The 13,481-nt window shown below is 40.8% G+C and overlaps 1 protein-coding gene across 3 annotated transcripts in view; it reads right to left on the minus strand.

The window, feature by feature from the left end:
- Positions 1–752: 752 nt before the first annotated feature.
- RIN2 (Ras and Rab interactor 2) overlaps positions 753–13,481 on the minus strand; it is a 321,661-nt gene continuing 308,932 nt past the window's right edge. For all 3 annotated transcript variants that reach the window (XM_029593769.1, XM_029593771.1, XM_029593770.1), the window contains exon 12: positions 753–4,236. In XM_029593769.1, coding sequence (XP_029449629.1) covers positions 3,901–4,236 — 336 coding nt within the window. In that variant the 3' untranslated portion in view covers positions 753–3,900. The remainder of the gene's footprint in view (positions 4,237–13,481) is intronic.

Consider the following 13,481-nt stretch of genomic DNA (forward strand, 5'->3'; position numbering starts at 1 on the left):
ACGCACGTGCTTCCTGGCATGCACACATGGATGTGGTGATTTTATAACATGTGTGCGCATGTTATAGAATCGGGTGGACACGTGCACATGCGTGCCAGATTTTATAATCCGTGCGAGTGGAGTGTGCAGGTGAGCCGAATTTTGTAAGAGTATGTGCAGTGATGCAATCAGGCCTCCCCGGGTTCCCTCCCAGTCCGCTCCACTTAAGGAGTGTACTGGGATGGAACTTCCCTACCCCCCTACCTAACCTTCATCCCAACCCCTACCTAGCTACCCCTAATTTTATTTATTTTTTTTTTTTACTTCTGCTCCTTGGTGCATGCTTCCCCGGGACAGCATACAATGCCGCTGTCCCAGCCCCCCCCCCCCCCCTGCCCAGACCCCACCCCTGTGAAGAGGCCCGGCACTTGTGTGCGTACCAGGCTTTATGCGCATGGCCGGGCCTCTCTGAAAATTCTCCCACTGCACGCGTAAACCCTGGGATTTACGCATGCAGGCCTTTGAAAATCCAGCCAACTACTTTTTTCCAATGAGCAAGTTCTCTATCTAGGAAATACATGCTGGCTGCAAAAGTGAGAAGCAAGTCCAAAGGGTGCAATGCTATTTGCTTTGCAGTTAAATAATTCATGAAAAAATATGTAAATACAGTAAAAGGGAGAGTGCACGTCTGGCTGCATACGGTGAATCATCTTTCTTGGTGCTACTCAAAACAAACAGGACATGACTGAACAGGAACACCTGACTTATTCAGAGGTGCTGCCAAACAAATACACCACACCAAGTTTTTTTTTTTTTTTACTACAATATTACAATGTACTACGTGCAAAATCATTTTTTGCCATTTACAAAGTTGAAACAGAACTTTGGGCAGAGGGTCTCTGACATCAGTGTTTCAGAAGGTACAATTACATACAGATGAAACTCCATTACAAACCTTCACAGGCCAAACACCTACACATTTTCTTGCCTGTATTCAGTTAAAACATTTGGGCACTCACATACCTTCATATATAACATGCAAAGTTCATTTCCTTCTACATTTCTCCATTTAAGACTTACTGACTTGGTTGTGACCTCGCTTCTAAAGAACGCAGACTCAACACCAGTCCATTTTCAAATTTCATAACCAACGTACGTTTATTTTTAAATTAACAAAACATATCCCCTCCCCAAAACACTGATTTGACATTACTAGAAAAACTATGGAAAAAAATAGTGTTCTTGTGATTTGATTGCTTCTGAATTATCTTTTATTAAAACAGTAATATTCTGGGTATACATTGCCATCCCATGCCCCAGCTACACTACATTTTAACTCGGAATGGTTATATCAACACTGTATTTCCCCCACTCATTCTTTGCAAGGGAGCCTGAACCAGCAGACTACTCCTACATTAGCTCCTGCACATCCCTCTTCCCTTTCCTCTACATTCTTGTCCCTCATCTTCAAGCCTTCCTTTAAAAATTGTTGCATACAAACAGCAGTGCAGATCTTAGAAACTGCATACAAAAAGAGCAATCTTGAGAACCAAGTTCATAGAATTCCCTCATTAATAAGAAAAAAACCCCCTTTCAATGTAATACTCTAAAACCAGCAAGAGATTTATTGTATATTAAATGTTAAAATCATGCATATAGAATATTTTATAGTTAAAAAAAATATTAAAAAAAACAACCCCAGACAGTTTACCTGCAACTGCTTTAAAAAAATTCTATGAAATATAAAAACATGAAGCCTATTTAACATTTTGTTTAGCTTTGAAGAAGGATGCAACCATCCATGTAAATTGTATGTTAAGTGATGCACTGCATCGGACAGTCTTGTCATACACACACTGGTGAAACCAGGGACATATTCCAGTCCGTTATATGGAGGATTCCTTTAACATATAGGATTATTTATCAAGATAATACAAGTTTTAAGGCATTAAATCTCAGCATACAAGTATGTGAAATTCTGCTGGATACACTCAACATTCCCAGAGAGACATCCTTCTTCAGGAACACTGTGGTTAAGGAGGTCCCATGCCCTGCACTATTGCTGTTTGCACTTTTTTCCTTTTCCCCTCTCCCCCAAAATAGGCAGTGCTGAAATCCACTGCTCCAGTTCCTACCAGACAGACTTGCATACTCTGATTTAAGAAGTTAACCAAGGACTACAAGCAATCACCCCACTGACTGGATTGGGCATCTAACCCTTTGGAGAGACAGTCCATGCAGCTAGAAGCATCTATCCCAGGCAAAACAGCAGTGCAGCTCTGCTGCAGCTACATGACTTCAGCTGAGAGAACATACAGTAAGCAAAGATTAAAAAGAGCACTGATCACGTCAGGATGCCTGTCTTTGGGAGGAAGATTTAAAGTGCAATTAGAAAAGGGAATCCTAGCGCAAGCAGGTGACAGATTCAGGGACCTTCAAACAGCAAGAATCCTGCTGAACCTTGCTGCCTATGGTTTAAACTTAAATTCTAACAAATGTTTGTAAAGGCACTCCCATTTCCTAACAGCAATAATGCCCCATTGACAGTGGCCATTATCCTAGGTTTGCCCTTGCCATTTTATTGGCTAGCCTTCCTACCTCTGGCAAAGGTCATCCACCAAGGCCACTGTTCTCCACGATAATGCTGGCCGTCACCAGCTCTTGCTTATATAAGACACTCCAAGATATGTGGGCAAGGGTTCTTGGTTATCTCCCCTCTCCTCGTCCCCCAAGAGGGAAAGGCACTTTGTTCTCACACCTTCAAGGCACCTGGAAGTGTGCGCTTAAACCACAACCTGTAATAGGGTATTGCCCATTAATAAACTCCATGAAATGTCAGTTTAAAGGTTCCGTGTTTTGACTGGTAACCGAATCAGTGTTTAGCTACCTAGAATTAAAAAAAAAAAAAAAAAAGTTTCTCTTTTATAAACTCCTTAAAGGGAAAAGAAAAATCCCTTAATGATGTCTATTTTCAGATTGGGGCTTTCCCTGGTAAAAAGTGAACCATTTCAGCCAAGCCATCAATTGCTAAGATGTTTTTGTTGATCAATCGTGCTTAATACCGTGAGACTATATAGTGCTATAAAAAAATCATTCTGTGCAGTTTTTGCTAGCGAGATGTGATGCAAACTGACTAGTTTAGGCTGTCAATATCTCTTCTAATTCATGAGGACAGCAGGGGCATTATTAATCACATGCCTCCCACCTCCATCTTGAACATTCATATTTATAGTGTAAATTCCCAATTATATTTAAAAATGTATGTATCCTGCCTAGGTACTCCAAGATAAAAGCAGGAATCAAAATCAGATTTAGAAAAAGCTTTTTCGTTTGTAAAAAACAAAACAAAAAACAATTTACGTTGTATTCCCCTTCCCTGCTCAGAAACCAAGCAATGAGCAAATTCAAGATGGCGTTAAATGGACTGCAATGTTAGAACATTCTATAGGAAGAGATTTGTAAACTGGGTGTATCTGCAGCATGAAATAGGAATATCATGGGGAAAATGTTTCTGTATATTCTAATGGGCAATATTTTTCAGGAAAATAACTCCTACTGTAAACAAGGAGAACATCTCACAGATCATTTCCCTTTTGGAGAGGATTTTTTTTTTTAAACCAATCAACCCTGAACAATATACTCATCAAGTTCAAAAGACTGTCGTTTTGCAAAAGCAACATTATCTTACAGAAAGACTTGTGGTAGTTGGTCTCTGGGCCAAGGTGGCATGTGGCTTCATCGCTTCTCCCCCAGTTATCATATTGCTTAAAATGTGATTTTCAAGTAGACTTTCAATTTGATTGGCTGTGAACAACCATCTCATTCGTAACACCCACAAGAACAGGGCGATCAGGTTCATCTCTCTTAGAGATTGACTACAAACTCAAATTAAACAGGTCAGAAATGCACCGTGTGCTCCCTCTATGAAGGGAAATAGTCATTGCTGCTGTCATTGTCCTCATGAATGAAGACGATGCCCGGATGATCGCTCCTGATGCGCCTGTAGACAAAATGGAATACCTGGGGCTGCGGCCTGCTGTGTAGCTCAGCTTTGATTTTCTGAGGGTAAGTGTCTTCCGTGAGCTGCTGCCAGGTTTCGTCGATGTACAGGAAAAGCCCATAATTCTCTGGGTCTGGCACTTTGAACTTTTCAGCACAGATCTGGCACACATCCTCTGTTGTAGTGTACGGTCTCACGAGTAAGGTCTTGCCTGTGCACCCACTTTCAACTTCCTGGAGAGCAACTCGCAAATAATTCTGCAAATCAAGACAGTTTTAGAAATTAAAATTCACTTCCTTTTTTTTTTTTTATCATCATCTTGAAGTATCAAGAATTTGGTAAAATACTTAAAGCCATTCTGATCTTCTGGATGGGCTACTTTTTCTCCAGTAAAAAGCAAAAGAAAGAAAATCCTCTGAATACTCAACCCTTTGTCATGCCATGATCTCTCAGTAGATTGATTCCATGACAAAGCTTATATTCATCCACTCTAGTACTATTTTTTTGATTCACTACATGTCTTAAAATGTATGAGAATTCACTAGGTGCTGCACATGTACTACTGAGACGAGTTTACATTGTACTAAACAATTTGTTTCAACGAACCAGGAATGGACAACTTTAGTTTTGCCTTCAGGCATTCTGTAGTCTTCTAAAATTTTCAAGGGCTATGATGTTTATGGCATTGACATAAAACTAATGTACCCAATGCATACTGCATAAAGAGTAACCATAGAAGCATAGCATATTACACATTGAACATGTTATCTAAAAAAATAAATTTAAAGCTAGTTTTGTAGTGAAATCCATTTATTTCTATTTACAAAAAACCCCCCAAGCTGCTGCAGTTATTTTTCTGTCTTACCACAAATCTAAACTGTTTTGCCCTCTTTTACCGGAAAACAGAGCCAAACTTTGGTTACAGATACACATTTCTTCATTGACTTAGCTTCAAAGACATATGCAATCATGCTTAGAAAGATTCTCCCCCTTCCACCTACAACCACAGCTTCTTTCACAAATAGGATCTCTTTTTCATACAGACTCATCCACATTCAGTTTTGCTCATAAGTTTACAAGCCCCTAGCAGAATTTGTAAGATGTGTAGCATTTTTTTTGTGTATAATATTTTTTATTATTCCTTCACAATGTGGTACATACAGAAAATCAGTATATAACAAGTATAATTGGCAAAGAAAAAGGGATGCACCTCTGACACTTAGGAGAGGATGCAATACCAACATTAATGATGTAGAACTGCCAATGAAGTTGCATCAACTTGGTACCATTAATTTTTCTATATAAGTAATAATCTTATTTTCTTTGTTATCCTCCCACCCCCCTAATGCACTGAACTCACAAGCGGTTGATTTCCATGGAATAAAGACGTATAAGGAAAGCTCTGTGTAAGCATAATTATGTCACTGTAAACATCAGGTGGTTATAGGCAGGAACAATACAATTATTAACTCCGAATACACTAAACTAAGTCTCATCTTCCAGAAAGGGCCTTGATTCAGAAGGTAAATCACAAATATATTCATTCCAAATGTTCTTCACATGAGCAAATTTGTTTTGGAGATAGTTGTTTCGCAGTAAGGTATTCCATGGTAAGTAGCTTATTGAAGGGTTGCCTCCAGACCGGTAAGAGTGTAAGAGTGCCGGAGGACCATTGAGAGAGAATAACCGATTTGGCTATGAGAGTAACTTTATCCAAAAATAATGATTGGGATGCAGAAATGTCTAAGTGTTTTCTTATACAGACCAAAAAGCCAGATCTGTGGGACCAATGGGATATCCTGATTCCATAGTCAGGAGACAAGAGCATTCAACTCTCCCCAGAAGCATTGTAAGATGTCACACCCCCAAAAGCAGTGTATAAAGTCTGCAGTATGGTATGAACAACGGGTACAATGGGGCGTAGGTAGTACCTTCATCAAATAGGCCATTTGATGAGAGTAAAAAGCTTTACATTTTCTGAGATAATAGGTATTCTAGAAAAACAATGTAAATCAGACAGTAATTGCCATGGACCACTTAGTTAACAGAAATGTTAAGTGAGATGTAGATTGAATGGCCTGCAAAGCTTTATAAAACTGAGCGCATTTCTGCCTCATCCCATCAGTACCCTCCAAGAGTTCTTGCAGTGGCTGGGATAAATCGTTAACATTTCAGATATAAAGTGACGTAGTTTTAAATAACCATAGAAGTTTCTGGAGGGTAAGGAAAATTCAACTTGCAAGTCTTGGAAGCTAACTATATTATCAGACCTCTGCTCCGGTGAAATACATTTGGGAAAGCCTAGAGAGGCCCTTTTTACTCCACTGAGAAAAGAGGCTTTGATTCATTCCTGGGGGGGGGGGGGGGGGGGGAATGTAGGTTGCCTCTTATGGGCATTCAAGCTGTTAACTCATTGACAAGTTTAACATAGTACACAATGCTTTCCAGGCTTTTCAAAAAGGGCCGCAGCATGTAGCTTGTCTGTAAAGAAGGAGGAAGTAATTTATGGTCAATATGGAGAGCCACCCCCAGGGACAATGGTACTACCCAGTTCTTAAGATATTCTAATGGAGTAGAGTAGGAGGTTTCAAAGACCCAGTGTCTCTAATGCACCTGAGTAGACTGGCCAAGTTATAGAGGATCAAATTTGGGCAATTCGGCCTGCCATCTTTTTTAGGTCGCATTGGGGTATATCTAGTAAAATTCTGGATTTCTTCCCAGCCAAATTAATTTCCTCATTGCCTTATGGATATCTGAGACTTTTTTTTTTTTTTTTTTTTATTATTAACCATATGGGTAACATGAAAGATATAAAGCCATTTAGATATTTCCATCATTTTTAAAAGGTAAACTCTGCTGGATAAGGATAATGGTAAATTTTGCCAAGGCTATAGGTTTTTGATTAGTTTTAATTTTAGGGGAGCCAAATTATATTCGTACAATTGTGCCGGATCAGCAGGGATATGTTTACCTAGGTATTTTAATTCCTTTGTGACCCACTTTAAGGGAAAGGTTCCTGGCCACCTAGTTCGAAATATTCCAAGAACATCTAGAGCTTCCGATTTTTCATAATTTATCTTCAGGCCAGCAAACTCCCAAAGGCCTGCTGAACAGTTAAGACAGTTAACGATTGTGTGGGATGACTCAAATATATAAGCACGTCATCTGCAAAGGCCGCTACAGTAAAGGTGTTTCTTTAGAGTAATAGCCTTGGATTTGGGAAGAAGTAGACAATTTCCTCAACAAGGGGTCAATTGATAAGATATACAGAATTGGTGACAGAGGGCAACTTTGTTGGCTCCCCTCTGAATCCAGACTGCTTTAGAGGTCAGGTCGTTGGCTACAATATAGGATGTAGGTAATTGATAAAGAATGGAGAGGTTTAAAATTGGAAAGCCAAGTCTACATAGGACAAAACATAGTCCCATGAAACCCTATCGAAGGCTTTTTTGGAGTCAAAGCCCACTGCAATGGTTGGGAGTTGAGCTAAGCGAGAGGATTCAATTGCTGAAATGAATCTAATGACATAAGCTCCCGCATTACAGCCTCTCACGAACCCAGCTTGATATGGGGAAACAATAGAGGGAATGATATTACTCATCCGCTCTGCTATGATGCGTGCATAGAATTTCAGGTCACAATTTAATAGGAATATAGGTCTATAGGATGAGGCTAAAAGGCGGTCTTTCCCTGGTTTCAGAAGTACTGTTATAAAAGCTTTACTGAAGCCAGAGGGAACATACCTTTTGACAGGCATCTTGAAAAAAAACCCAAAAAAACCCCAGAGTAAGGGCGTTACAAGTTGAGGGCATAGTAGTTTGTAAACATCAGCTGTGTACCCATCTGGGCCAGGGGCCTTATGAGATTTGCTTGTTTTTAATCACTATCAGAACTTCAGTTTCTGATATTGGGCCATTTAAATAATCTATCTGGGTAGATGTCAGCTGAGGTAGTGGGAGGTCCTCGAAGAATAGGCTTTCATCAGTGGAGGTGCCCTTCTGGTCCTCAGCATAAAGAGGTTCATAAAACTGCCTAAGTATTTCGCAAATTTCTGTGCCATTTGTCACAAGATCACCTGAGCTAGTTTTGAGCCCCGCAATGAAACATTTCCTCTTCTTAATGGCAACCAGCATGGACAGCAGCTTTCCTGACTTGTTTCCAAATCTGAAATAGGTGCTCAGAGGTTCTCTTAGCCCTTATGTGTGAGAATTAAGGGCATTTAAACAGGATTGGTATGTTTCTTTATTTGCTTGGGATGGGTTTGCGGCAAGTTTACGTTTAGCCCCTTGCAACTTTGTTTCTAAATCTAGTATGGTCTTATTCAATTGTCTGTTTCGTTTAATGACATATGCAATTATTTCTCCCTTGAGAACTAATTTGGCAGTCTCCCAAAACAAAGATGGATTGAGTGTTGAGAATTGTTTTTTTTTTTTTAAATTTTATATTTATTTATTTATTTTTAATTTTTATATACCGAAGTTCTTGTGGGAATTACAAATCACTCCGGTTTACATAAAACGATGAACTGCCCAACAGCGGATGGGGGCTTTACATAGAACTGTAGAACATAAGGAACAATAAAACCGGATGTCAATTTAACATAGTAATAATAAATATAATATAATATAATATGTACATACAATTTAACTATTTAACGTAGTAGAGATGACCTGTCAAATCCACCATATAGATACAATAAGAGTAATATAGTGAACTATATTACAATAAGAGTAATATAGTGAACTTAATTCCTCCCACTTTTGGATAATAAACTGATGGAAGTATTTGTCATTTACCAATTGACCAGAGAAACGCCAAGGTTTAGGTGGGGATTTTTCCATGGAAAAACAAATATCTGTCCATATTGGGGCATGGTCAGCTATCGCTATGGCCTCCTATATCAGCTGAGTTTACCTTGGAAAAAATATCCGTGGAAAGGAGAATATAATCAATTCTGGATAGGGTAAGGTGAGTGCGGGATATATGCATATATTCCCGTACATCTGAATGTAAAACTCACCATATTTCAAGTAATTGTAATTTTTGGCAAGTATGTGCTACCCCTGTATCTCTTGAAGACTTAAAACCCTTAGGCAGTGCTGATTTATCCAGTGTTGCATCATGTATGCAATTGAAGTCTCCTACAAAAAGCAAGGCTCCCTGCATATGAGTGAGCAGTAAATTAATAACTTTTGTGAATAATGTATGGTCATATATGTTACAGAATGTTATAGGCTTGCCTTCCAATTGGACAATCACTATAATATAGTACCCATCTGGATCTGTGAATTTGAGTTAATATAAAGGTTGTATTTTTGTTTACCAAAATGCTACACCTCCCTTTTTACCCTTTGCTGGTGAAAAATGGCAGGCTGCTACCCACTCTCTGCATAGCTTCTTACTTTCAAGTACATTTAAATGTGTCTCCGGGAGACATGCAAAATGTACTTTGTCTTTGAAGCGCTTGAAAGATTTTTTTTTATTTTGATGGGGGAACCCAAGCCATCAACGTTCCAAGACAGAAATCTATATTTACCCCCCATTGTCGAAAACCTCATTAACATAACAGGTGAAAAGCGGCAATAGAACAGGCCGGAGGAGGTTCCCAGCCATACCCCCCTTGCAGATGCATAGAGTATAAACCACTTTTCTTGTAGGCCACTGTTGAAAAGAAATAACCCGTAAATGCATTAGCTAACAGAATTCCATGTAAAATCAGAAAACTTAACACTTCTAATTCCCTCCCCAATCCCTTGCCCAAATACCCCAAAAAGAACCCACAGACTCAATGAGTCGCTACCGGAGATCATGTATAGATGTGACTTTTTTTTTTTTGTGAGAAACTCTGAACACTGGATTCTTTCAAAGTCTTTGAACGCACATAAACATTAAGGATTTTGATCGACAATTTGTGGTATGAATATAACAAACTGTCAGGCTGATACAGTAAAGCGCGGCCGCGATTACCCGATTTCTAACCCGCTTTGTACCCACAATTTGGCCGCGCAAGTCCAACCCGCGATTCACTATCCCTTTTAACCCATCCTTACCGCTTCTTTAAATCAACGGGTAACCCTTTCCGCCCGCGGCATGTATACAATATGTAAACACTCCAATTAGCTATTCCCTCCCATTCAGTAACGTGCGTCCCGACTATCGCCTTTTTAACCTGCTAAATTACCACCTACCCTTACCCCTGCGTTAGAGGCAGTGGTAAGGGTAGGCGGCAAACTTTCCCCCAGCCCCCGCTCACCTGCCCTGGCCGCGTCCATGGGTGCCAGTCTCACTTTCTCTTTCAGCATTCCTTCTCCCGCTTCAGCAGCCCGGGGCGGATCGGGCGCTCACCGCGAGGCGGCTTCCAGCAGCCCCCACCGGCGAAGATGCAAGAACGCACGCCTGTACTTCCAATTTGGGTGCTCAAGGCACCTTCACTGCCTTCAGCGCCCAAATGGGACATATAGGCGGTGCAAGCTCATCATGCCAAAAAAATTGCACCGGCAGGCAACTGCCTGGGCCGGGGGAAGGGGGGGGGGTGGCGGCTCCCCTACCTTTCCTGCATGTGGGGCCGCTCCGGCTCGCCTGCCTGCCTCCCTCCGTTCTACCGCTCATTGCCTCTCCATCTTGCAGCTTGTGACGTCACGCACGCCCGTTCATGCGCCTAAATTAACGGGCGCTCAAGTCAGCGAAAGCGTATGAACGTACGCCGTGATGTCACGCACGCCCGTTCATGCGCCTTCGCTATGGGCGTGCGTTCATCCACCTTCGCCGGGCGGGGGCTGATGGAAGCCGCTTCACGATCTGCCCCGGGCTGCTCTTGCTCTCGCCGCCGGCTGCCCCTGGGAGGAGGGGAGAGAGGACTGGGGCTGCCCTGGAGACCGGCACCCATGGACGCGGCCAGGGCAGGTGAGCAGGGGCTGGGGGATGGGATTAGTCGCGATCTGAATAGTGGCTTTCCCGGTGCGTTGGATTTTAGGTTTTTTCTTTTCTTAAAGTTGGGATCCACTTCCTGGTACCTGTCATTTCAAATGTCAGGTACCAGCGCACAGGATACTGTATAGGCGCTGTATAGCGCCTATACAGTAAAATGGATTGCGCTTCATGGACGCGCGTTGGACACAGCTTGCATTTGCATGCCATTTAAATACAGTATCGAACGGTAGGTGATCCGAACTGTGCGTGCGGCAAACGCGTGTGCGCCCGGCACTAATGCACCTCTTTCTACCGCACCTTACTGTATCGGCCCATGTGTTATATGAGAAATTCAAATTGGAACAGTAGCCCCTGAGGCTGCTCTGTTATGAGCGAAACTCGGCCAGAGTAGGGCATTTTCCAATAAAGAATCCCTTACCACACCGATCTTTCCTTTTGTCCTGTAGATGTGACCGGGTGTCACATCCAGTCATCCCAATAGTAGAGTATCTGTTAACAGTGAACTGCTATTTAGAGAAAGAACGATATCACTTATTTAGTGCTTCAAGCATTTTCTTCGTGATTCAGGAGAGTCATACGTAGTCCATTTACCCTCGTAGAAGACTTCCAGCTTTGCCAGGAATTGGAGGGTAAAGCGGATCTGTTTTATTCATTAGCTCTCCACATAGAAGTGAGAAGGCTCTTAACGCTGAGACTTTTGCTGAGTAGTCTGGTGCTAGTCAGATAGACGCTCGAAACTGGAGATTAGGTATTTTCCTCGCTGCTTGTAAAATTTGCTGCTTGTGCACATAGTTCAAGATTTTAAAGATGACTGTTCTAGGCCGCGGAGCAGAGGGATTACGCACACCTAATCTGTGTGCCCTTTTGATTTCCAAAGCCCCTTGCAGTCCATGTAGGCCCAACGCCTCCGGGATCCAGTCAAGCAAAAGTCCAAGCAATGCTCCCTCCTCAACCGACTCAGGGACCCCAATTAACCGGAAATTATATCTTCACAATCTGTTTTCAAGATCGATCTTATCCGCCTGCTCTTAAGGATTTTTCCATCGTGATGACCTTTTGACTAAGTGTAAGCACGTCATCCTCTAAAACAGAGGTTCTTCCCTCAACTTGGTCGATTCGCGGAGCAAATTCTACAATTGAAATCTGCAGATCTGTTATTTGCATGGAGATTTCTGTTTATTATCTAGGGCTGCTATGACGACTACTTTAATTTCTATGGTCGGATGTAGCGAGAGAGTTTTTCCAGTTTTGTCCCCAGAGGCCGCTCCGAAAGCAGACGCCATCTTGCCTTGGAAACCCAGAGGTCTCTCTATCTTTTTTTGCAGTTTTCGGCAGCATAGAGGATGGAGATTTCTGCATAAGCAATGTGATCGACATAGGCAGTTTTATGCAGTCATTTATTAGTTATCCAGAGCAGTTCGACAGAGTAGATTGTTAGGATGCGGCATCCAGAGCTAGCCCAGATACAGCCGTTCTAGCTCACAACATCATGTGATCTCATGTGTAGCATTTTAAGAAAATGAGTGATCAGACAAAACGTGTGTTATTTTTAGTGTGTCTCAAATTAAACTATTTTATGCATCACAAAATAGTACAGACAAACCACAATAGAGGAAATAATAAAATGGTCCTGTTCAAAAGTTTACATACCCTTGATTGTTTAGGCTGATAATATACACTCAAGCTGATACATAAAGGCTGAGATGGCAATGAAGGGCAGGTATCAACACCTGTGCCTTGTTTGATTGTAATTAGTGTCTGTATAAATAGTCAATGAGTTTCTTAGCTCTTGAGAAACCCTTGAGCATTTCATCTAGGCTGCACTGACTGGTGAATACTGAAGATTGGAGAAAGCAAAAGAACTGTCAAAGGGTCTGCAAGCAAAAGTAGTTGAACATTATAAATCAGGAAAAGGATATAAAAAGACATCCAAAGATTTGAAAATGCCAATCAGTATTGTTCAAACTTTGAACAAGTCGAAAATTATGGGTTAATACCAAGCCAGACCAACTGCCAGGAACATTTGTTTGGGATACAAAGAAAAACCTCAGAAGCAACTTCTACTGAAATACAGGCTTCTCTGAAACAAAGTGGTGTGGTGTTTCACCATGTACAATAAGTTAGGGTTTTTAAAATTTTATTTATGTTTTTCTTCCTATCACTTATTTGTAACATAGTAGTTAAAATTTGCCTTGATCTATTATAGTATTTTAGTTATTATTGATCAATATGTTAAATCTATTTTTACTCTAACTTTATTTGTATTTAATTTATTTTTTTTTCTTCTTATTTTAGTTTTATTTTAAATTTTTTGTTATTATTGTAAACCACTTTGTTCAATCATGCATTGGTAAAACAGTATATAAAAGGAGGCAATACACTATATTAAGAACTAAGGGTATGTAAACTTCTGAACAGGACTATTTTATTTCCTTTATTGCTATGGTTTGTTTGATTGTGCTATTCCGTAATGCATAAAATAGTTTAATTTGAAACATTAAAAACAGATGTGTTTTGTATGATCACTCATGTTTTCTTAAAATACTACACATCTTACAAATTCTGCCAGGGG

Source organism: Rhinatrema bivittatum, chromosome 3 (assembly GCF_901001135.1).
Source record: "Rhinatrema bivittatum chromosome 3, aRhiBiv1.1, whole genome shotgun sequence".
NCBI classification, from domain to species: domain Eukaryota; kingdom Metazoa; phylum Chordata; class Amphibia; order Gymnophiona; family Rhinatrematidae; genus Rhinatrema; species Rhinatrema bivittatum.